General features: G+C 36.5%; 2 protein-coding genes across 14 annotated transcripts in view; both read right to left on the bottom strand.

Moving 5' to 3' along the window:
• mtus2a (microtubule associated tumor suppressor candidate 2a) overlaps nt 1-5,599 on the bottom strand; it is a 50,240-nt gene extending 44,641 nt beyond the window's left edge. For 4 of the 8 annotated variants that reach the window (XM_047804946.1, XM_047804945.1, XM_027150106.2 and 1 more), the window contains exons 1-3: nt 5,492-5,599; nt 4,738-4,815; nt 4,562-4,620 (exon numbers count right to left, since the gene is read on the bottom strand). The gene's annotated coding sequence lies outside the window, so the exon portion shown is untranslated. The remainder of the gene's footprint in view (nt 1-4,561; nt 4,621-4,737; nt 4,816-5,491) is intronic. The other 4 variants (XM_047804949.1, XM_047804948.1, XM_047804951.1 and 1 more) reach the window with 2 other exon arrangements.
• Nucleotides 5,600-6,494: 895 nt separating this feature from the next.
• On the bottom strand, nt 6,495-21,755 carry slc7a1a (solute carrier family 7 member 1a). 6 transcript variants are annotated; one of them, XM_027150128.2, is made up of 13 exons: nt 21,608-21,668; nt 18,019-18,092; nt 16,629-17,056; nt 15,620-15,778; nt 15,268-15,439; nt 14,623-14,756; nt 12,546-12,768; nt 11,081-11,217; nt 10,150-10,252; nt 9,611-9,816; nt 9,221-9,372; nt 8,393-8,501; nt 6,495-8,207 (listed from the first exon to the last, which is right to left on the bottom strand). In XM_027150128.2, exons 3-13 carry the CDS (start codon nt 16,996-16,998, stop codon nt 8,020-8,022), a joined length of 1,953 nt encoding a protein of 650 aa, XP_027005929.1. In that variant the 5' UTR covers nt 16,999-17,056; nt 18,019-18,092; nt 21,608-21,668; the 3' UTR covers nt 6,495-8,019. The 6 variants fall into 6 exon arrangements, with proteins under 6 accessions (XP_027005929.1, XP_027005939.1, XP_047660909.1 ...); XM_027150138.2 differs by lacking the exon at nt 18,019-18,092 and adding an exon at nt 17,399-17,485 and having other exon boundaries at nt 21,608-21,643; XM_047804953.1 differs by lacking the exon at nt 21,608-21,668 and adding an exon at nt 17,399-17,485 and having other exon boundaries at nt 18,019-18,036.
• Nucleotides 21,756-23,259: the final 1,504 nt, after the last annotated feature.

Raw genomic sequence — 23,259 nt, 5'->3', positions numbered from 1 at the left:
CAGAATTTATTAAGCTTCTCTCTCTCTCTCTCTCTCTCTCTCTCTCTCTCTTTCAGGTTGTGTGTGCGTAAACAACATAACATGGTAAAGCACACAGAGGTTTCTGCAGCATGCTAAGAAGAGGGTCAGAGATAAAGAAATACTGCAATGAATCAGTGTCATGTGTAAAACAGCCATGAAACAACACCTACTGTGGGTTAGTTCAGTGTGCTGACCTCTTCTTCTTTTGTAAGCTTTATTTTTGTTATAGATTTCTTTTAAATGTATGTATTGTCATTTTCAGTTATTGTGTTGATGACACAGGCTGTCAAGTAAACCTGCCTGTCTGGTAAATACCCACACAATGAGAAATACAAACCATCAATGTTCCCCACTTGTGAGCTGGCAATCCTGTTCCTCAACCTCAAAATCCATAATGTCTGCTATCACACTATACCAAAACATCAGTGTACAGAAGGAGAGCAAGGCTAGATGTGAAGCTGATTAGAGTTTCTTTCTGGTAAGTGCCACTTCTCTCCCTGACTAAGCATGAAAAAAACCGTTTGCATGATTAATTGAAAACAGTAAGAAAGAAAGAGCAAAAAAAAAAGGATGAATGCAGAGGTGGTCAGGGAAAGATGGTAATGGACAAAACAATACAAATTGAGTTCGCAGCTTCTGAAAAAGCAGACACTACTGTCTTAGCAGAAGAAGATCTACTACATATAGACTACTAATATAAAAGCTTTTTTTAATATACAGCCAAATGCAAATATTTGTATGCCTTTAGGAGAAAATAACGGAGACCAACGAAATGCAGTTTAGAAAAGTAAAGGCATTTTGTTATGCTTCACACAATGTGGATGAAAAGTTTTAATGTTTTATATATTTTAATTCTAATTTATTTTATAAATGCAACACTGTTTACTGTAATAATAATTATGCCTACCCTTTGCTTTTACTACTTTTTTAAATCCTCCTTTTTTCTGATCAATTTTAAGATTCAGTCTTTTCAAACTACAGTAGTTTATATGGGAAGATATAATCTAGCTAGTACAATAGTGATCTGTCAGAAGTTCACAAAAGTCAACTCAAAAAGCAAATAAAATACAAACTAATGATCAAAATGTTTGTTCAGTTTGGTTAAGTATTGCCTGAGAGGAGAGAAGTGAAGAGAACAATAGCTGTGAAGGAGAATACTGTTGTGTGGCCCTTTAGAGGCTAGAAAGACATTTTCACAAAGTAAAACAAAAATGTTCACTTACCAAGAGGTTCAGCATAAAAATAGTATGAACTATGTATTATTTAAGATACAGTTCACTTTAATTGTCAGTGCAAAACAGATCACAGAGTTGCATTTTGGTTCTTTTAACAAAACAATTGTAAAATTATTACTTATATAGCCTAATATATCCCATCCTACTGTATGTTACTTGTTATTCTCCACACATAACCACTAAACCCATGTGTACAATTCCCTTTGCACAAAACAATATGAACTACATGCTGTACAACATAAAGCATTTAACAGCATTACTGAGCTATATATTTCTGTAAGGCATTCTGTCTCAAAACAATAAATGTATGAAATGTATGAAACAAGGCATCTGATTCAATTCTGTATCAGACTGTGTGTTATATTTTTTACCTGCCATGAAATGTTAAATTACACCTAGACAGTGACCCATGAGAGAAGCAAAGATGAAAGGTTTTGGCTGCTGAGGCGTGTCCAGAAAAGTGTTGATAAAATAATACAATTCTGTTCGGTTGTTTCAACATCTAGGATGATTACTGAGTTAATCTTATTTCAGAGCGTGCTTGCTTAGAGGGGATAGACTAGAGAGAGAGAGAGAGAGAGAGAGAGAGAGAGAGAGAGAGAGAGAGAGAGAGAGAGAGAGAGAGAGAGAGAGAGAGAGAGAGAGAGAGAGAGAGAGAGAGAATTTTAATAATTTTCTCTTCATATTCTCTTCTAACACATATCAAATGAATCCAGGCTGGTGTGTGGGATTGCATGCTGCAGAACCAAGCTTTCATCATGTGGGTATGAGCACAAAAAAAACTTGAGTCAAGAAAAAAAAAAACAGTAATGCAGTTCAAAAACAGCATTACGACAGCATCTATTTTTCTTAAAACAGCAATCAGAGTTACTGACACATTAAAGCACTGACCAAGCTCCAAGAACAGTATTGGAAGAACAGTTGTTGAGTAACACATTGATTTAAGCATACGAGTCATTATTTACATGACAGTTCAGTGGAATTACGCTGGTTAACCAACTCAAACACAGTGTAACTTTCATGTTTTGCAGTCAAGATTTCAAAAGATTTTTTATGAACCAATCATGATTCAGGTTAAGGTTAGTCTTATGGAGTCTTGTTGTTCAAGTAGGAATTTTATATTCAGCTGCGTTGGCTGTAAGTATGTGCACCCACTTGCCACTTTAATAGGAATGTCTGGATCATATGCATGAAATGATGTAAAGGTTAAGAGCTTTAGTTAATTTTCATACCAAACAACACAAAATGTTTATCTTAGTTACTAAGGATGCCCACAAACAACAAAAAGGATTCCTGTATTTTGCAATGCATGGAATTAACTAAAGCTGAAAAACTACAGCATAATAAGCGTTACTGATTACAAAATTCCATAAACATATATTACAACAATTCACTACAACAATGGGGTTATTTTTTAAAACATTATATTGGAAAATTCATCTCTTAATTTGGTGGCCAGAACAAACCAGTTTGATGAAAAATTCTGAGAGAACTGCAATGTTGCTTAGCATTTTTTATGTGCTAAAGCTGACATTCGCAGAGTCCCAAGACTTCACTGATGCATGGTGCTGTACTGTGTTGGACATGTGTTGGGGGGATGGTTAGGGAAGATACAGTGGGGTAAAAGCCAACACAGTATAGGAGCAAAACACACACACACACACACACACACACACACACACACACACACACACACACACACACACACACACACACACACACACACACACACACACACACCACAAAGGCACTCAACCAACCAGAAATATTCAAGACATATCAAAGAAAAAAGGGAAATCTCCACAATGCTGAAGAAAGCCAATCTTCATTTGGTTAGATAGAATTATTTTAGGTCAAATATATGCTGATTTTCATTAAGGACATCGGCATTCTGGTCTGGCATGCCGACATCATACAGTAGATTCTATTTAACTGGCAGGTGGATCACAGAGTGAACAGGAGGCAAAGCCCTTTTAATCTCCTGTAATCATTAACATAAGTCACTGTGCCCTCTTTGTCTTTCTCACCCCTCTCCTTTCTCTCAGGTTTCCCTGTGAATTAGTTTCTTTTACTTGTCAGTTACAAACCCTTGGGACCAACTGCTACCCTATGAAATATTTCCAGAGTGACCGATGAAAAGCTTAATTTCTTTCTTCTCTTATTTGCTGTTCTGTGTTTCTGCACTGTCCCCAATGAGTGGATGTCCAAAGTGAAAGCTGAGTCATAAAAATTTTCGCAATATACACTCAGGGGCCATATATGCTACAAGCACTGACTGCAACTAATAAAAATCCAGGTAATGGAAAAGTAAAAGTGTTAAAGAGGGTTTTACTGCATCTGTTCACCCATAGATAGTACTCGAGAAGGATTTTGCCTTTTATGCACCTGAGCTCACACATCCTCAGGTTCACTGCCAGGAGCTCTATAAGCCAGAGTCAATACTGCTATGGCATACAAAATTGTGATCAGCATTTTGTTCATTATGCATCCAATGTAATTAAACTGTTTGAAAACATCAGAGTTAAAATATAGAGAGCAAACTGGTCACATGATCATACACTTTTCTTGAGAACCTGTTCCATTACTAGGAATTATCTACACCTGTGAAGTGAACAGTGGCACCAGGATCACAACAGCAGACATGCATTGTGAGTTATATAGTTAGAAAACCATATAAACCTTAAAGGGAGCTCTGCAGTAGCTTTCAACCGAGATCAACCAAGTTCCACAACCACAGAAAGAGGCTAAAGTAAAAATGGTAGGAATTTTTCGACAGCTCTGGAGTTCTATTTCCACTTAAAATGGCACCCTAATAATAGAATTCATTATGCTTCAGTCAGTCATATTCCCCTGGATCAGAAGCATTGTTTATTCAATTAAACCATTGGTATATTCATGTATAATCTTATTTCTATAATAAAGTTATGGTGAACCTTTAGCACATTTACTTTACAATAATAAACCTCTGCTCATGGCAAATTATTCATTTGTTCATACAGACAGAAATCCAAGTTGTTTTGCAATGTATATGATTCAGAAATAACTTCGGTTTTACAGCCATAATTTTTCTTTGTTATTTTTTTTTATTTAAATATACTGAGAATCAAATTGAATCAAATTGTCAGCAGCAAGCCACAAATCATGACTGGAGTGTATCATTACACACCTATGTAACACTCTTTGAGGCAAAAAAAGGAAAAGAAAATGTTCTTTGGATACTTAAGGGTTTGGCTTATAACCCTTTCTGATAAAGAACCAGTACATACAGTAGATAAACGCTAAGAAACAGAGACACCAAACTGTACCTTTCTTTGTCACTGGAGTCAAGGGAACATCTTTTGTACCTTTAGTTTGCTTGCTTCATCTGGAAACAAGAATACGATATAACTTACATAAAAAATTTACATTTATTGACCCCTGATCACATGCACCTTCCCTCACTGATGCATCACCGAAACTACAATGAAAAGTAATTTGGTACCTTTATTTCAGAGTGTGCATGGATCTGCATAGTCAGATATGACATCTGATGACATCCCCATCTTATGAATGAAGCAAACTGAATGCAAACATGATATTTATTGTATATATGGCATTAAATATTATAAATGAATATCAAATAATACGATTCTCATGAATAAAAGTTGAGAAATTACAATAAAATCACCTTTTTGGTAGTAGACTCAGACTCTATACATATGACACTAATGTATATGTTATATTGTTAAAAAAAAAAAAAAAAAAAAAAACCCTTCTTAATCCTTCTTGTGAGTGGTTTGACAATTTCATTCTGTTTATATGCTGCTAGGAACTTTTACAGAATACATAAGCCTCAGACGCCAGACATTTTTGTTGTTGTTGTTGTTTTTTTGTTGTTGTTGTTGTTATTGTTGTTTGGTTTTTTCTCTAATTTTTGTGTTTAAGCCAATTCTTGATTATAATAAAAAAACTGAGTAATAAGCTCTCTTTGTTTCCTCGGTCAGTCTGGACGCCCCTTTTACCGCCCACCAGTCTAACGAGGTGTCTTTGGTGAAACAAAGAATTGCAGCACACATGTACACACACTGCTGAACACAACACATTCATGAGCAACATTCAAGGAGCATGTGCACACGTTGCACTATATCATCTAACCCTATAACTAACCAATATATATTTATAACAACAGAGCTGAATGATCGTTTATACTATATGTATAAATATCTAGCTGCATTCTTCAGTAATTGAACACTTACCTTAAAACTGCAAAATCCCATTTGGCTAGACGAGGTGTGAGCTGGCTAAAATGCCGCGATGTGATGCTCCAAACTGAGCATCCTTTCCTCCTCCTGCCCACCTTTCTCTCCTCCCTGATGCTGTCTCAGGGTAGGCTTCGCTGTAGCGTGTTAAACCCGCGACCTCTAGCGGTGAAAGACCTAAACTGCACACATATCGTATACTGCTACTGTATATGTAGTTATACTGCCTTATTGTCTCTTCCATGTCCATGCCACATCAGGAGGATTTCGTATTCCAGTGGCATGCAAAATAAACCTGACAGATATATGTTTATTGGCAAAACTGTTATTGTTAAAATTGAATGGTATAATATAAAATGTATTGTTGGCAGCTCAAGTGGGATTGTTGCTAGAAGTGGGAAGCACACAGTTATATATGATGTTTATGTGTTGGATAGAATGACCATTTCCTTTCACTGAAGCTAAGAGGTCCAGGAACACATGGTTTGCCAAAGTTGGTTCAGAGAAACTGGTAAATCTAGAATGGGATGTTCATACAACCCATGTGGGTGTAATGTTCTGTATAAGTGTCCACAGACTGTTGACCTTATTGTGTATGCTGTAAAATGCTTACTAATAATGGATGCTCTGATGTGTTTATGTGGTAAGATACACAATTACTGAAACTTTAGTATCTTATTACAAACATTTTATTCCATATGCAAATTAAATTACTTTTAATTTGTGTATGTAGATGCAGGTCAATCATTAAATAGGAAGGACTAAAGATCAAGAAAGTGTATGAGAACGTTTCTTGTATAATATGTAAATAGATTTTTTTACACTGAATAGTTTCAAAATGTCTTTTACCTTTCATTTTCATACTTGTTTGGAAAATTAGTATAAGCTTACATAAAAATGGGTATAAAGTGATTCATCAGGTGTGGATTTGAAAATAGATTGTAGCAGTTACACAAGGTGAACAGTCCAAAATAATAATAAAAAGTCCAGAATAAAATCGTTTGTGTATAATTTGTAGTACAGTTGAATTTAATTAAGTAAGTAATCTCCATTACTTACATACATTACATATCATTACTTGCTATGACCTTGAACATGTAGTTTGGATGTTTGTGTGATGCAAGATATAAACTATAAAAAATATGGCTAACAATTTTATTTACAGTACCAAATACAAGGCACAGTGTTTTGAGCTACAGCACACCTCAACTATTCCAGGATTTTACAGTTCACAAGCAAAACACAAGAAATGTTCCAAAAAAAAAAAAAAAAAAAAAAAAGACACTGTCCCAAAATGACAAAACAGAGAGGTGTAAACAGAATTACATTATCTAAACCATAAACACATACACATTCAATGGGCTGTAACATCTAAAATGTTGTTATCTACATGGAAAAAATAATTCCACAAATCTGGTCACTATACCTGAATTCACAGCTCAGTTGGTGGTAGATTGCATCTAGCGTCACCTCTAATGACAGATGAATGTGGTTATATTATTACAGATGATGTGCTCATAACATGACTCATTTTTTAGTCATTTGTAATTGTAGATCAGCTTAATTAATGCACTTTATTTAATTGTTTAATCAATGGAATCTGTATAAAGTACTTAAGCAATCTGTGTCTGGAAGCCAGAGTGGGAAAAATGTGCCAATGTCTGCTATATCCTTATTTATCATGATTAATATTGGTAATATGTTCAATGATAAGCAATCACTTATGGAAAAGTTTCTATTACAAAGTTTATATTTCAAACCTGCACTAAAAGTTTATTTTAAGTTTTAGTCCTACAAACTCTTTTCAAATATTCTTGAGATGACTATTTCAGTTAGCAGCTTCAAAATGCTATATGAGACAAAGAAGTCTGCAAAAAGAAAACAATTACCCAGTACTGGAAATATAACCCTTTAAGTATACAGACAAGAGCTTCAATTTTACGTTTGTGTTTGCTACCACTCCACCAGGTGGCAGTAGCAGTGAGAGGCAGGCAGGCTTTCTATAAATACCAGGTGTACTAAATCTGGATGAGAGCAGCTCAGACTAGTAGGTAACATTTTTTAAACTGAGTCTTGGCTGAAACAGAATATTAAAATAAGAAAACTAAGCCATGTGTGTATCAGATTTCATTATTTAACAAACTTATCTGTTAAGTAGAAGTCCATGAAAGCCAAAGAGTCCCTGATATTGTTGCAACACTGTGTGCATGCAGCATTCTAATTCATTTGTAACTTGTTTGTAACATTATAAAAGTGCAATCAGATGATGATGGCAGACATCAGACAACTTTAACTCCCCTTTAACTATTGTTGTTTCTTTTTGGTTGCAAATTAGAATCCCAAAAATCACTATCCAACAAAAAGGCGCTCGATCTCTCATGAGGAAGTGAGTTATCTTATTAACCACAATGCTGCATCTCCTCCTGCTCAGTCTGATAATAGTTTGTGCTCTTCAGCGACCCTGAGTGTTGCGATTCAGAGAGAAGGTCAAGCAGGCAGTACTGAAGCTCATCTGATCATCAGTATCAGAGATCACCATCTTCATCATCCCCATCCTCCTGTCTGGTGTAGAGAAAGGCCTCTTTTTCAGGGGACATGGAGTCCCGGGGAGTACTGGTGGATTTACACACATCAGGACCTTCGTCTGGAATGGAATGAGTCAAAGCACCTTCTGAGCTGTGCCATATTCCATAACTAAAGTAAATAATAAAGCCTGGGAAGTAATGAATGAAAAAGAAAAAAAAAAGGTTACTGTACATACTGTTCAACGTTACTGAACATATTAAGCTTATTATAAATACTTTATGCAAAGTGTATACAATTAATTAAAACACTATGCAGTTCTCATCCAAAAAAATGAGAATGACCAAGAATGTAATTTGATAAGTTTCCTGATACCAATAAACATCCATATAGCAAAGCGTATCCAGGTCCCCCTGTCCAGCTGCATCATCAGATAGACGTTCACAAACATGCTAACCACAGGGAGGAAGGGTAACAGAGGTACCTACAAGCCAAAATGTCAAATCATTAAATTGATGCATGCAAAAGTGACAACACAATATTCATATAAAATAATACTCAGTGATGCAGTGGGCAGCATTGCCGCTTCACACTTTAAGGGTCCAAGGTTCCTTTATTTACATGAGTTCCCTGTGTCCATGTTGTTCCTCTCAGGGTTCTTTGGCTTCTGCCATCTTCCAAATCCATGCCGGTATATTGATTGGCTATGTGAGATTGACCCAAGGTTGCAATGTGTGTGTAAACATTGCCCTGCAATGCATTGGAGTCTCATGTGGGGTGCATTCTCATCTCATAACCAGAGTTTTTACAATAGGCTTTGGATCCACTATGACCCTGAGCAGGATAAAGTGGATACTGAAGAATGGTTGAATGAAAGAATGGTGGTGCAGAGGGTAGGTGAGCTCCAATGTCCTTTGTTTGATCCTTAAATTTGTATCAACTTTCCAGCCTTTTCTGTGTGATTCATACTTACAGTATGTCATGACATTTAAGGCCAATATATATATATATATATATATATATATATATATATATATATATATATATATATATATATATATATATATATATATATAAGTATATCCAAGAAAGTATTAGGAGGAGATTGCTTATGTATTCTTGGAGGGTACATAATTCTCTTGATCGCACAATTCTACTTTGAAGGTAAAATAGTACAGTGTGTACAGCCTAACTTGCACTCACCTTAAATGAGAGCTTGCATTTACTCTCCGGCTGCCTCCCTATGATGAAAGTGAGAAGGAGACACACCATGGCAGTCACAATAAGGGTTGCTATGCTCCAGATGGCAGTACCACCATGTACAGCCATGATGCAAAAAAACAGGATCAGGAAACCTGCAACCCACATACATACAACACTGAAAAAATGTCCTGAGGAACTTCAGTGTATTGTGTACATTTGTGTGTACAACTCAACATGCAGTTTACTGTGTGGCTACAAGCAGATCATTAGCTGGAACAAAAGCTAACATTCTGTAAATAAACTAAAGGTCTGTATGATCAGTGCCAATAAGGAAAAAAAACAAACTAAAGATGTTAAAAGTAATTATTTTTTACATCCTTAAATTCCTACCAAGCAGGCTTGCACAGACATTGACAGCAGAGCCAGAAAGTCCAGAAGGCTCAGTGTTGTCAGGAAAAAGCAGCTTTTTGAAACTGAAGCGCTCCTCCATGCCAGGCAGAATGCCCATACTCGTAGTACTAAAGGATTCTCTCATCTCCAGCTCCTCGTTTGTGCTTGCCATCTGGTAGCCCTGAGTGGGATGATCCGGTTGATACCTGAAACACAAAGTCTTTCACCCTTAAGGTTTTTCCACAGTAATCACATTTCTGCTAAGCAATTTCTCAGTATGCTCTCATCATACTGGGGGTTTATTATCTGAGGATAAATACAGTCGTTATTCTACAAATCTACCTTAATCTACACGTTGTAAGAGGTAATTAGTGAATATTATTGATATTAGACACCAAATGTTGACCTACCACTATTACTTAGTAGTAATAAATAGAATAATTTGGTGTAAAATTTATAGTATAATTCAGAGTAGTATCTAGTGATAACTCACAGCAATGTGACTAGACACAAAAAAAAAAATGTGTGGCATGACTCACCTGAGCACCAGCACACATGCAGCAACCAAAGTGTAAGCCAGAAGCGTGCCAATAGACATCAGATCAACCAGATCCTTTAGGTCAAACAGAAATGCCATGATAGCTGTACAGAAGCAGAAAGTACACAGCCACAAGCATGCACATTATTCAGGAGTAATGTGACCAAAAAGTCAAACAGTATATCCTCTGTAGATGGATATATTTTCATACAATGTTTAAAAAAAGAAGGAAAGAAACTTTTGCTTTATCTTATAAATTGCAGTTATTTAAAAAGTAAAAAATATAACAAAACAAAAATAAATATAACAAAATATCAGGAACGATTGTTTTACAACAATTTTTCATACAGCCAAGTATAAAAGTATTTCTGACTAAATGTAACTATCTATAAAAATGTCAGTGTTACCAAAAACATTAATCATATCAGTTGTCCTTGCAAAGTTCTAAGGGTTAAAAACGCAAGGACAGTACATTAAACACTACGAATCACAGGAAAGGACATAGAGTAAATGAATAATTGACCCTGCTGCTGTTGTCATGGGACAACTTTCCATATAACATAGTTTTCACAGAACCACATGCTCTTATCATTTTTTGCAGGGAAAAAAAATCTCTTGACCCCCATTAGAGATTTAAACACCATCCATATATTGGTAATTTTCTGAAAAAAGGCTGAAAATTAAAAAGTGGGAAAATTGCTACCAAGATTATTATTTGTAATGCAAGCTGGTTGATTGTGATCTATCAAAGACTACTATGGAGACTAAACCACTACAAACATTTACAATTTAAAAATTTACAACTTAACGGAAACCACTCATGTTCTAGAAAAGTCTGTACTCTATGTTTGTGATGTAAACAATAACACGGTAACTATGACTGCATTAGAAGTTTTTTACTCCACTCTTCTTCTGTCGGGCTCTGCTCTTACCAGACAATACCCCTGCAGCCAACGTGGCAATGATGGGCGTCTTCCTCTTGCTCACATGTGCCAGAAAAGAGAAGAGGAGACCATCGCGGGACATGGCATAGATAATACGAGGAAGAGGAAACATGGAACCCAGTAAACTGGGCATAGGAAGATGGGTGAGGGAGGATGGTGGGACAAAAACAGAAAAGGAAAAAATAAGCCTTTGGGAGACATGGAGTCTATTTAAATGTGGTTTTAACAAGGTTTCTAAACCCAAAACCCAAACACCATGATAAAATACTGCATGCACTTTTGCACAGTTGGAGCTCGAAATGAAGCTGAATTGAGTCTCAAACCCAGGGCAGATGCAAAGTTAGTAGTGTTATGAGCCTTTCTCACCTGCTAAAAAGCCAGATGTTAGAGTAGCAGATAAGGGGTTTTTTGATTTCGAGTTGATTTCAGCCATGTATTTGAAGATCAGCCCATCATCGGCCACTGCCCATAAGACACGGGGCATTGGGAACATGGTGCCAATCAGGCTAGCACGTGAGATTGGGGAAGAAACGCAGCCATGCCATGCAGGTGTAAGAGTGTCAAATAGCATTAACTGTCCAATGGCAAAGTGCATTCACAGTCACTGATGAAACCCAAACAGCAGACAAGGCCACTGTGGTTTCATCAGAATAAACAGACACAACTTAAAAATAATACTTAATAATAAAAAAGAAAGTATTAAGAATACTTAATAATACTTTTCATACTAAATAAAGCTATGATTTGATTATAAAAAAGACAAAGCAAAACATTCAAAACATTCATTCATTTATTTTCTACCGCTTGTCCGAACTTCTCGGGTCACGGGGAGCCTGTGCCAATCTCAGGCTATTCAAGACATATGATTTGTTATTTTTTATTCATTTTTATAAGTAACCCATTTAGCATATAAACACGTAGCATAAAGCATACATTAAATTTTGAATAGCTCTTTCACAGAAACGAAAATGTATATATAAATGTAAATGAATGCATTGTAATGGTTTTGAATGCATGAACAGATGTTTTAAAAATTTGTACTAAAATCTGTTTCTAAAATTAGTACTTGAATCATTTTATTTAAGAAGTAAAAAATAAATAGGGAAATCAGCTCAGTTTAAATAAAGAACAAGCACTAATATGCATATTTTTAGCCTGGGAGTCATATGTAAATCTTCAGACAAATATACACATGCATGCATGCACAGGGCATAGTGCCATATCACCTCCTTCCACTTCCTGTTACAAGTACCTTCATGTGTAAGATTTTAGAACACTGTGTAATTTTAGTTCAAATCAATATTTAATTAAAGGTTCGTTTTGTTGCCAGATTTAATATTATGTATAAGTTGCTATTTCTAAAACACAAAGGTACAGGGAAGTGGTGATGAATTGAACTCTGATGTTCATACACCATCTGTTCCCATGTGTATAAGCTTAGCTTCATGCTTACCTGGTGGAGAGGGCACACAGAGAGCCTACAGCCACTGCGTAGACGGCTCCCTCCCAGCCTACATATTTAAAGGCCACAGGAATTGGGCTTTTCGTGTCCAGCAGGTAGTATGGCATCATCATAGTGAGAGCAGCCGACACACCAAAGTAGGCGACAAAACAGATGAGGAGAGAGGAGACGATGCCGATAGGGATGGCCCTCTGAGGATTCTTCACCTCCTCACCTAGGAGATATTTAAGTGACCTATGTGCAAAAACTGCAATGTCCTCACTGGCGTCATACAGCATGGAACAGTACAATGAATTCAGAATAATTTATAACGAATGACTCACTGACAAAATGCAGGCCTGGTAAGCTGTAATGCAAATGAATTCAATGGCACAGAATGTACACATTGCAAATTAAGATCAATGTTCTGAGTTCTACTTGCTAGAAAAACTGGCACACACACTGCTGGCCTGAAATATCATTTTGTTTTTCCAAAGCAAGTGAACTCGATACATCCGAACCAAATCCTTGTGAAAGGTCTCAGGGAAATATTTATCCTGACAGCCTATTCTTAGATGGTAGACAAATAAATTTTCATCAAATCAAAACATTATGCTTCATTTATCTAAAAATGTATAACCTATAGTACATGCTTTGTGCTTTACATAATAATTGGTCTGTGGATTCACCTTCATGAGAATGTTAATGTAAACTTGGATCCCATTTATTCCCCCTGGACAGATCATATTATCTCATATTACTGCTCATTTTCTTGCCATTTCAGTATTTGTTTTTCTTTTTTTACAACAATTTGTATATTTTGCAGCTGGACTACACTCACTCTATTTAGAATAAGTTATGGGAGAAGTGTGTTGGTGCAAAAAGGAAAATAACATAGGAAAGGCCAAATGCCTTTATGACAGGGGGGCTGGAGAGACGTGGATATGAAGCAGACCCACACTCAGGGAGAAAGACATGCCTAGGCAAACATGAACCCAAATCTTCCAATCAGAGCTGAAACCACAGGGGCGTGAACATAACTGAATGTGAAATATGGGGCCAGGGGGCAGTAAGCATTGGAGAACATGATGATAGTAAAAAGTCTGAATAGGTGTGAAGCGAAAGGGAACTGGTGCACAACAATTCAAACAATCACTACGAGGATAACCAGCCATAATCCAAAAGCAACTGAATAACATGCTGCTATGTCATACATTTGATCTTAGCTAAATGCTACTGAGCTTGTCTTTGGAAAAATATGATCTGATTAGCAGTTACCACATCCCATCCACTGCCTCTTAAACACTTACGTTGCTTTCACACCTATAGTTCGGTTCATTTGGTCCGGACCAAAAAATTATACAAAAAAAAGCAAAAAATGATACATTGTAGCTTTTTAGCAGTTTTGGTTCCTTTTCACACCACACTGATCGTTCTGTTCCGCACCAGTTGAAACGAACCAAAATGCAGTCATGTGATAACATCCACATCACTCATTGGCCACATGTCTTTGAGCGTATTTCCTAAACTGCTTCTCGATTGGTCAGAATAAATGTGCGGGAAATTTCAACGAAACTCCGGAAGTAAATAAAAATAGGAAAATACAGGAAAATACAGCATACAGTACACCATGGAGAGACGACTGCGTGCTGCAATTATGTTCGTGGTTGTAATCTACTACATCGCTTGTATACAGCATTCTATGCAAAGTCTTAATTTTCAGAATGAAGCGTAGACGCGAGCATTACTTTTGCGAAACTGTGACATGCTTATCTTCCGAAAATATTGCCAACGACCCACTACGGCAGCTGGTTTAGTACAAAATGCGCAATACTTTTCGCAGTTAGGTGTATTCGATCTCGGACTGTGTTCTCACCACAAACGAACCGTACCAGAGTTCGTTTAAAAGCGTACCGAGACCACCTCTTTAAGGAGGTCTCGGTACGCTTGTTTGGTCCGCTTTTGGTGCGCACCAGAGTTCGATTGCTGCATTCTCACCTGCCCAAACGAACCGCTCCAAATGAGCAATCGAACTCTGGTACGATTCAACCGAACTAAACAAGGCAGGAGTGAAAGCACTCTTACTCACCTGTTGTGGCGATGCAGTCAAACCCGACAAAGGCATAGAAGCATGTTGCAGCTCCAGAGAGGACTCCACTGAAGCCAAATGGCATAAATCCACCCATTCCCAAGCTTTCAGCTAATTCATTGGATTCTGTTTTACTTTTCAGGGAGGAAAGTGAGAAAAAAAGAGGACATTATTTAACATACTGTATGTTCTGTGTAGTTTTGCCTTAAATATGTGTCCCATTCATTTTTATTTATTTATACAACAGTGCTGTTGAAGTCTTGATTCTATTTGGTCATAAGTTTGACTAATTAACAGCAGCTCTGTTAGTAGTGCCAGTAAAATGACCCATCAAGGATTTTCTTTAATTAATGTGCTTGTTCAGATATGTTATCATTTCAGGACAAGCTGTATTTGAATCTATTTTGTTTTGGTTTCTTATCTAAATTGATTGGGGCAGAATTCTTTATACCTGCAATAACATAACTGATAATGTATAAAGTATGATTCTTTAATAAATAAATAATTATAAGCACTGACTAGCAATGACCCAGTGTCCCATAAAGCCAGCAGAAAATCTGCATGGAAATAGCTTTAGAGTTGAGGATGAACCTGCTGTACTGGGAAGCACAACATAAAGGAGATCAGCCTCTGCATGCTGCTCACTTGAAACCTGAAGAATTGGTGGCATTGAGAATCTCATAAGGATCCAGTTGCCAGTTTTTGAGGGTTCCTTTGACCAGGCCTGATACCACCATGAACAGGAGCACCAGGACATTGATGCAGGTGAAAACCTTATTGACCATGGCTGACTCCTTCACTCCAAAAGCCAGCAAGCCTGTGGGAAAAAAGTAGAATATTCAAATTGTAATAATCTTATCATATCCACAGAAATTACCCAAATTATAAAAACTGCAGGAATTCGCTAAATTAATTTTGATATAAACTTACGTAATATGTTTATATAAATTTTGTCTGTATTACATGTCCTATTATAGCTGATTAGCCAATGAAATACCTGAGAGACTCAGAATGATGGCCACTGCAAACATATCCGGGTATTCAGCCAACACACCTGGGACCTTCATGCTCATGTACTGACGACAGAATATCTCAATTTGTTTGCCGATCAGCTCATCAAACGTGGCACTCCAGGCACGAGCTACACTAGATGTGCCTTTAATTGGCAAAAAAAAGAGGTTATAAAAATGATTTATGGAAACTGGTTAAATTAAATAAAGAGCATTTTATAAGGTTAATTTTACAAGAAAGCAACTCAAGAAAGAGACTCTATCTATGTCCAGGAAAACAGAATGTAATTAAAGCTTTACGCTAAATTCAATTCAGTCATGTTGCACTGCAAAGCACAAAATAATGCAGATACTGTTCAAGAGCTTCAAATATTGTTCATCTAAACTGGACAGTTTGGAAAAACAATACCTGGTTTTCTGCCGGTTCTTAACTGTCAAGTTTGGGAAGGTCTTTGTCCAATATAGTCTATGATTTCGTTTCTTTGCTGACAGGAGTGGAAACCCATGTGTACTTCCTTATGGGAATCCCATCTGACTTAAATCTTTGATGTGTTTTATGTATTGATATACGTTTCTGCTCACTGCAGTTGTAAAGAGTGGTTATTTGAGTTACTGTAGCTTCCTGTCAGTAAAAACTAATGTGGCCCATCTTTTCTGACCTCTATCTTTGCAAGGTATTTTACAAAGATTTTTTGCGGATTTTTTTTGTGTAAACTCTAGATTCCCCTGCATGTAAATATCCCAGGTGATCAGTAGCTTCTGAAATACTCAAACCACCCAGTCTGGCACCAACAACCATGGCAAATGTCCAAGCATTGCTGTTACAATTAACCAGTGAATGTATATGTGTGACTGTGAATTTCACAACTATTTTTGAACTCTGTTACATATGCACATAAAATGTACATTAAATTGTCGTTTTTACGTATAATATCCACTCTATAAAATGCACTGCTGCAAGTAAATCTGTAGAAAAATCTGTATGCAAGGGCCTACCTATGATATAAGAGAGGATGAGATTCCAGCCAGTGATGAAGGCCCAGAGCTCTCCCACTGTCACATAGCTGTACAGATATGCTGAACCTGTCTTGGGTACTCGTGCCCCAAACTCAGCATAGCACAGGCCAGCCAGAACTGATGCCATGGCAGCAATGAGGAAAGACAGCACTATGGCAGGTCCCGAGTTCTCCCGTGCCACTGTTCCGGCAAGGACGTAAACCCCAGCGCCCAGAGTGCTGCCCACTCCGAGGGCCACTAGATCAAATGTGTTAAGACATCGTGAGAGACAAGAGTCTTCCAAGCTGCAGTCCACCACTTTCACACGCAGCAGCTGCTTGCCAAAACTCAGAAGCTTCTGCAAAACCATTGCTTGTCTGATCCAGTTTGATCTGGCCTGATCCGATCTGTTTCTACACACAGCCTACCTACAGGAATGGCAGGAAATAAGTAATGGAAGTGAGCTGGTGTTCCTTTTAATAAACTGGTTACCAAATGAATGATTGAACAGTGTTAGATGAACGGCGTTAGTTTAATATATTTGCCAAATGCTGGAAATGTTAATGTATTTCAGAGTTAAACAGAGTTATTTGTGTTGAGGTGAGTTGTTTGATTTAGATCTACGGCAGATGTTAAAGCATTGTTTATTCTTAACTGCAGATAAGCATTAACAAAGAGAACATTTTGTTCTTCCAGCTCTAGAGTATGAACTGGCAGTAAGAAGCAGTTGTGCAATGATTTATAGATTAAAGAACATAATTTATCCTCACATATGAGAAGGCAGATGATTGAACTCAACCCAAAATAAGCAAATACAGTTCTCCTTTAGAGAAATTCTAGAACAGCAACGGATCCATCTAGTAAAGACAAAGATCTGACTATGTAACATGCTATGTACAAGAGACAGAGAATCAGAATTAATATGCTCATAGCCATAATAGCATTCGTTCACTGGTTTTATTTTGTAAGAGAGTTACTGAAAGCCATGTTAAAGCTCTCCTGCCCTTTAAGATCTTGCTCACAGTCACTTTTTTGTACATTTAAAAGATTAATCAAAACTTTCTTAATTAATATATGATTAGATTTATTAGTAATTATAGAGCTATAGAAAAATGGTTACACTGCAAAGTTTTCTTATATTGATTAAAGTCACAGAAAGATTCTCCTCTGTTTCAATAAGACATGCCAGCAGCAAAATGCGATCCTGAAGCAGAAGCAGAACAGCTGTTCAGAACAACCTTAAAAAAAATAGGAATGGCTGCCAACTTGAGAGTTAGAAGACAAAATCCCTGAAGCAAATCAGACTCTTGCACAGTTGTGGGAAGCCACGCAGACCCAATAACCTCTAGACCGCAGCAACAAAGTAAGGAATAGAAGAGCTTTTACCTACTGTTAGCAAGTACAAGATCTATGTACAGTATGAACTCCTGTCTACCGACGACCTCAGTCTCCCTCTCTGCTCCCCTAGAAATAGCACATTGGCACATCACATGTTCAAGTTATTCCAGTCAGTATGTGTGTTCAGTGGGGCACGTTCAAGCTTTCAACTTCCAAAACCATTCTAAGAAACTCACACTCACAGAAGTCACCGAGGCCACGTTTAACTAGACAACACAAATTAACAAAAGAAAATGGTTGTTTGGACTCTAATAGGTTGGTCTAAAGGTAACTGGAGATAAACAAAAAGAAATGAATGTTCAGTACTCAGGATTCTGAACTATTTCTATCTGACTATTTAAATGTACTTAAATGTGTGCTATTGAATGCTAAATTATTTGTACAGTCATATCCTTTTAACTGAAGCATGTGTTCAGATGACAGTGTCATGCATTGTCAGTACCATACATCTAATATGGATTGTCTCTTCAATACTACTTTTCACTCAGGTTATGCCTATAATTATACTATAATTTTAATTAAAAAAAACATTGTATGAGTGCAAAATAAAAGCACTATCACTAGTTGTATCAGACACTCCACTAAACAACTCAAGCTGCCTTTAAGCTAATTTCATTATCAGTTGTATTTAACAAATTCTCTGATGGAGTATAGTCAGTGGCCATGTATCACTTGAGGTTAATGACCTGCACGCAAATGACCTCTTTTTCAGCCTGATCATGCTCACACACTCCAGGTCTCCAGGGAACGATTGAGCAAGGGGATATTTGGCTATGTGCAGTGTTCATTTATGGCAAGCATGGAAAGAGAGCTCTAAATCATTCTAGACAGTTTCAGCTGGAACTAAAGGTTGATAGGACATGCATTGAACATCTAACATTGTTTGTGTTACTGGACAAGGAGACTAAATGCCACATACACATACACATACACACACACAGGATAAATTAAGCAGGTGGGAAGAGCAGGGGTGTGGTGTGCTAATGTCCAATCATTTTGCAAGGCTTTGTTTTGGTGTATAACATGCAACATGTGATATCTAAGTTCTAGTTTGGTCACTTTTAAGAATCCTAAACAAAAATATAGAATCACCTGTTTATTGTGGTGTTTTCACTAGTAAAGTTTGTAATATAGTAAGATATATTCATGGGCTAAATCCCAAACTCTTGATTTCCAGTCTGTCACCTTGACAATGCATATTGGAAACACTGGGAGTTCTAACAAGAACACACTGGAAATGCATCATGGATGTTATTTTTTCACTAAAGCAAATCATCAGAAAAGGATCACTGGGGACACTGCTCCTGCTGGGGCCCCAGGGGATCCAGTGACATGATCTGTTTGATTAGAATATGTTGGCTGAAACTGTGGGTTTCTATTCCAGGCTTTTTAAGCCATTTATTTATAGAAACAAGCAAAATAATCTGGCAAAAAAAAAAACGAAAAAATGAGCAAAAATGTATATAAATAGTTTTAATATTTTTAAATTTGGTTAATTGTATGTAATCATATAATAGGAAATACAAAATAAATCTGACAATATTCAATATATGTTCTAATTGCTAAGATGTCATTGTAGCATTATGTCATTGTGGTCACGAATGGCACTATTACAAGGTTATGGCAGTTTTGTGATGCCTGATTTTCTCCAGGCATCACATTGTAATTATATTATATTATTATTTTTTAATATTATTTGTATAATATTATTATATTTGTGGCAATGACAGTGACCTTCTCATCTACTAATTCACTCACAACAAGCAATTCAGACTGGCATGACTTTATTACCTGACCAACATATCACAAATATTTTACTGCTACAAATCGCAAATGTAATGAAATATAAAGCCTATATTATATTGTATAAATCACACAAAATTTATACATATTGAATAATCAAGCTCTTATGCAGTCTCTAATGCTCTACTGCTTTAGTCAAATTACAGATTTGGACAGTTACATGTCTTGGAAGGTCATAGAGATTTGAACAGAAGCTCAATTTCCAGCTCACATGGAGATCACAGCCAATCACCCGAAGGTTCATCCATATTAGGCTTCAGGTCAAGTTCATACAATGCTCCCAACAGAGAAGGACAAATTAGCTGTCTGACTTTCAGAGTGACATTAAAATCATACCAAAATTATTGCTACCCTTCATAAAAGTAAGCAAAAATAATTGTATAAAATAAACAAGACAAAGAATCATTTAAGTTCAGTAATTATGAAAGAACATGGTAAAGTATTCCTAAAAAAAAAAAAAAAATACCTTCTACCTAAAAATGCTTAATTTGTTTCTCAAATCAAAATATTTGTCAATACATCTGACATCAAAATCAACACACATATATCAGCTGTTTGATGACTAAAGAGAACCGCATGCAAGGCAAACCACCTGCTGGTGTCAAATATTCTGGTAGATCAGCAATGCATGCAATGCATAGGTGTAAGGTCTCTTATGAAAACTGATGGCATCCTGAATTCTGCGAGGGCCAAACATCCAAAGAAACATAAAATCAATGACTATCTCAACTTTTCTCAACTGAATGTGACCTTAACAGAGCAACATAAATATAAAAAAGCAGCCATAAATATAAAACATATATTTATGAAATATGATGCTCCTGCTTCAGTAGTATCAGGATCAGTAGATTTAAAGATCACAAATGCTTCTTCTCCTTAAAAAACAATGTGCCCATAATGTAATGAGCATTAAAAGTTTGCTCATTACATAGTTTGGTAAGTTTCACCAGCGTTGTTTAAACACAATGAGCTCAAGAGATCGTAATTGTTTGTGTTTTCTCAAAGGCTTAAAACACTACAAGCTATATGCAATGTTGGTCAAAGTCATATAAACACCACAGGAGTCAGACTTGTCCAATTCCAAGCATAAAAGCATATTTACAACATAATCTGCGTTGTTGTGGACACAAATAAGAGATGGGGAAAGCAGATATTTAAGATAAACGGTTCATTCTCGTGTTCCTGAATGGGAAGCAAGCATGACGTTTAAATGTGTTAATGTCAGTGAATCGTACGATTTAAAAATAATATTTACACAGAACACAGCTAGAGAGCCAAGGCCCCAGGTGCGCATGCGCATTGTCAAACACATGGCCAGATTTCACAGTAACCAGCTGCATTTTTCAAGTAACAGTTTGTACTGTAAACATTAAGTGAGATCATATACAGTACATACACCTGGAAAAACAACACTGAGTGATTCATTTGATCATAGACACGTTCATCATTTGTGTATGGAATTAAAGGGATGAACATTTTATGTCAATAAACCAGAACTTGTTAGAATTATCTCGTCAACAAAGTTTTTTGCTCCCTTTTCATGCGGAATTAAAAGTTAGTTCCCACGTCTAATAAAGTCATTTTAAGACAACTGGTTTGTGCCAGAAGTTTAAGAGGCGACTTATGTATTGAAATAATTTGTCAGTTCTCGTTAATTCAGTGTTATAACGCCTACATAAGACCGAACAAAAGACCGAAACACTGCGTGCTTTAAGATACATAATGCAGCACAAGCCATGGTTATAGATGTTCTATTTTTCCATAGAAATGAGTCTTACCTGGAAGTCAATTTGCGCCACTATCCAGTGATACACGCGTACAAACAGCTCCTTTCTTTAGGGAAGATCTGTGTGTGTGTGGAGTTATTCTGTCACTGGGTGATTTAAAAGGAGGCGTTGACTTTCACCTCTCTCACCATCTTTACAGCAGCGCACACCAACTCCTCCCACCTTTATTACAAGTCTTAGATCACATTCATACACCAGGTGTCATGATCTACTGTATCTTCACTCAAAGGCCAGATTGTCATGTCAAAAAAATTATGTCCAATCTCACACACATGGACATGGTAGTGGAATGAGTGTATCCTGATTTTCCCCCCCTTAATGGTGTTAATACGGGGATGTGGGAGCCCAGTGGTTTAGGGAACTATTGATCAGAAGGTCATGAGTTCAAATCCCAGGTCCACCAAGCTGACACAGCCCTGAGAAAAGCTCTTAACCCCCAGTTAAAAGTGCTCAGTTAAAGATATACATATAATAGCAATTATATATATAAATTATATATATATAAATTAATTATATATATATATACTTATATTTTAAGTGTGTGGAAACATGTCATTTTAGGCAGATGAGTCAAATGCAAGCCTTTAATATATTTTTATATGGTTTATTGCAAGAATGTGAGACAGTGAATAATTTGTCAATGTAATTTACATTTCATTCAGTGCAAGTGTTCCAATAGTAAACAAGTGTTTATTTTTCTCTATGAGAAAAAAATTATGTCAAAGTTCTGTGCTCAGTTTAATTGCAAGAAATTAAATTGCAATAAATTGTAAGTCACTCTGGATATGGGTGTCTGCTATATGCAGTAAATGTAAATGTAAGACACAAATTCAAAGTACAGTTGAGCCCAAAGTTTACATACGGTGAGTTGCAAAAGTATTCACCCCCTTGGTGTTTTTCCTGTCCTAAAAAATATTGACATTTGGTGGGTGAATACGTATGCACTCTCAAGATTTTTGTTGCAAATATCTTACACCTTCAAATCATGAGCATGTTGTGTAAATCCAGTGGTCCAAAATTCCATTTTAATTTCAGGTTGTAATGCACAAAAACAGGACAAACACAAAGTTGGTGAATACTTTCACAAACAACTGTATTGTTTCTCTCTATAAGATGTCATTTCAAATCTATAGCAAAGAGACAGGTTTCTGCAGCTGTTAATATATCAGATTAGTTAGTCTTACGTTTACATACACTTATAGTGAAAGTGTTTGATTGGCTTGACTTTTGCCGTGATACTTTTGTTAGGATGTAGCAAGAGGTAGAAGGTGCTGGAAGACATTTCTGCCCAAGGTCTGGAATCTGCTTAACTCATTACAGCTATTTTATCAAGTACATGAGTCCCTTTTCAAGTGCAAATTTTTAATTCTCATTCCTTAACAATCGGACTGAAGTTCATTAAATGAAATGGAGAAAAATGAAACACATTTGGTACGTGATATTTGTAGCATGTAATTTAACATTTTTTGTTTATTAAGTTTAGATTATGAGAAATGTCTGCCATGCAAATTCTTTAAAACAGCTGTAACTTTAGAAATGTAATTTAAATTACAGTGAGCACGGTCTTAGAGCTGCTGTTATAAAAAAAAAAAAAAACACTTCAAAGTCTTCTGACCACTTAGGTTCGTGACTTTAATAGCACA

The sequence above is a fragment of the Tachysurus fulvidraco genome, chromosome 20 (genome assembly GCF_022655615.1).
Source record: "Tachysurus fulvidraco isolate hzauxx_2018 chromosome 20, HZAU_PFXX_2.0, whole genome shotgun sequence".
NCBI classification, from domain to species: Eukaryota; Metazoa; Chordata; class Actinopteri; order Siluriformes; family Bagridae; genus Tachysurus; species Tachysurus fulvidraco.
Note: the sequence above shows the minus strand (reverse complement) of the source record. Positions and strands in the feature narration are given on the sequence as shown.

Coding starts and splice junctions, on each gene's coding strand:
- slc7a1a (XM_027150117.2), bottom strand. CDS start 16,998: ATGGTTTTGCAGAAGCTTCTGAGTTTTGGCAAGCAGCTGCTGCGTGTG. Junction 15,779..16,628: donor CATCCTCTCTTATATCATAG/GTAGGCCCTTGC, acceptor TGCCAATTAAAG/GCACATCTAGTGTAGCTCGT. Junction 11,218..12,545: donor CTGTGTGCCCTCTCCACCAG/GTAAGCATGAAG, acceptor TCCTATGCCCAG/TTTACTGGGTTCCATGTTTC.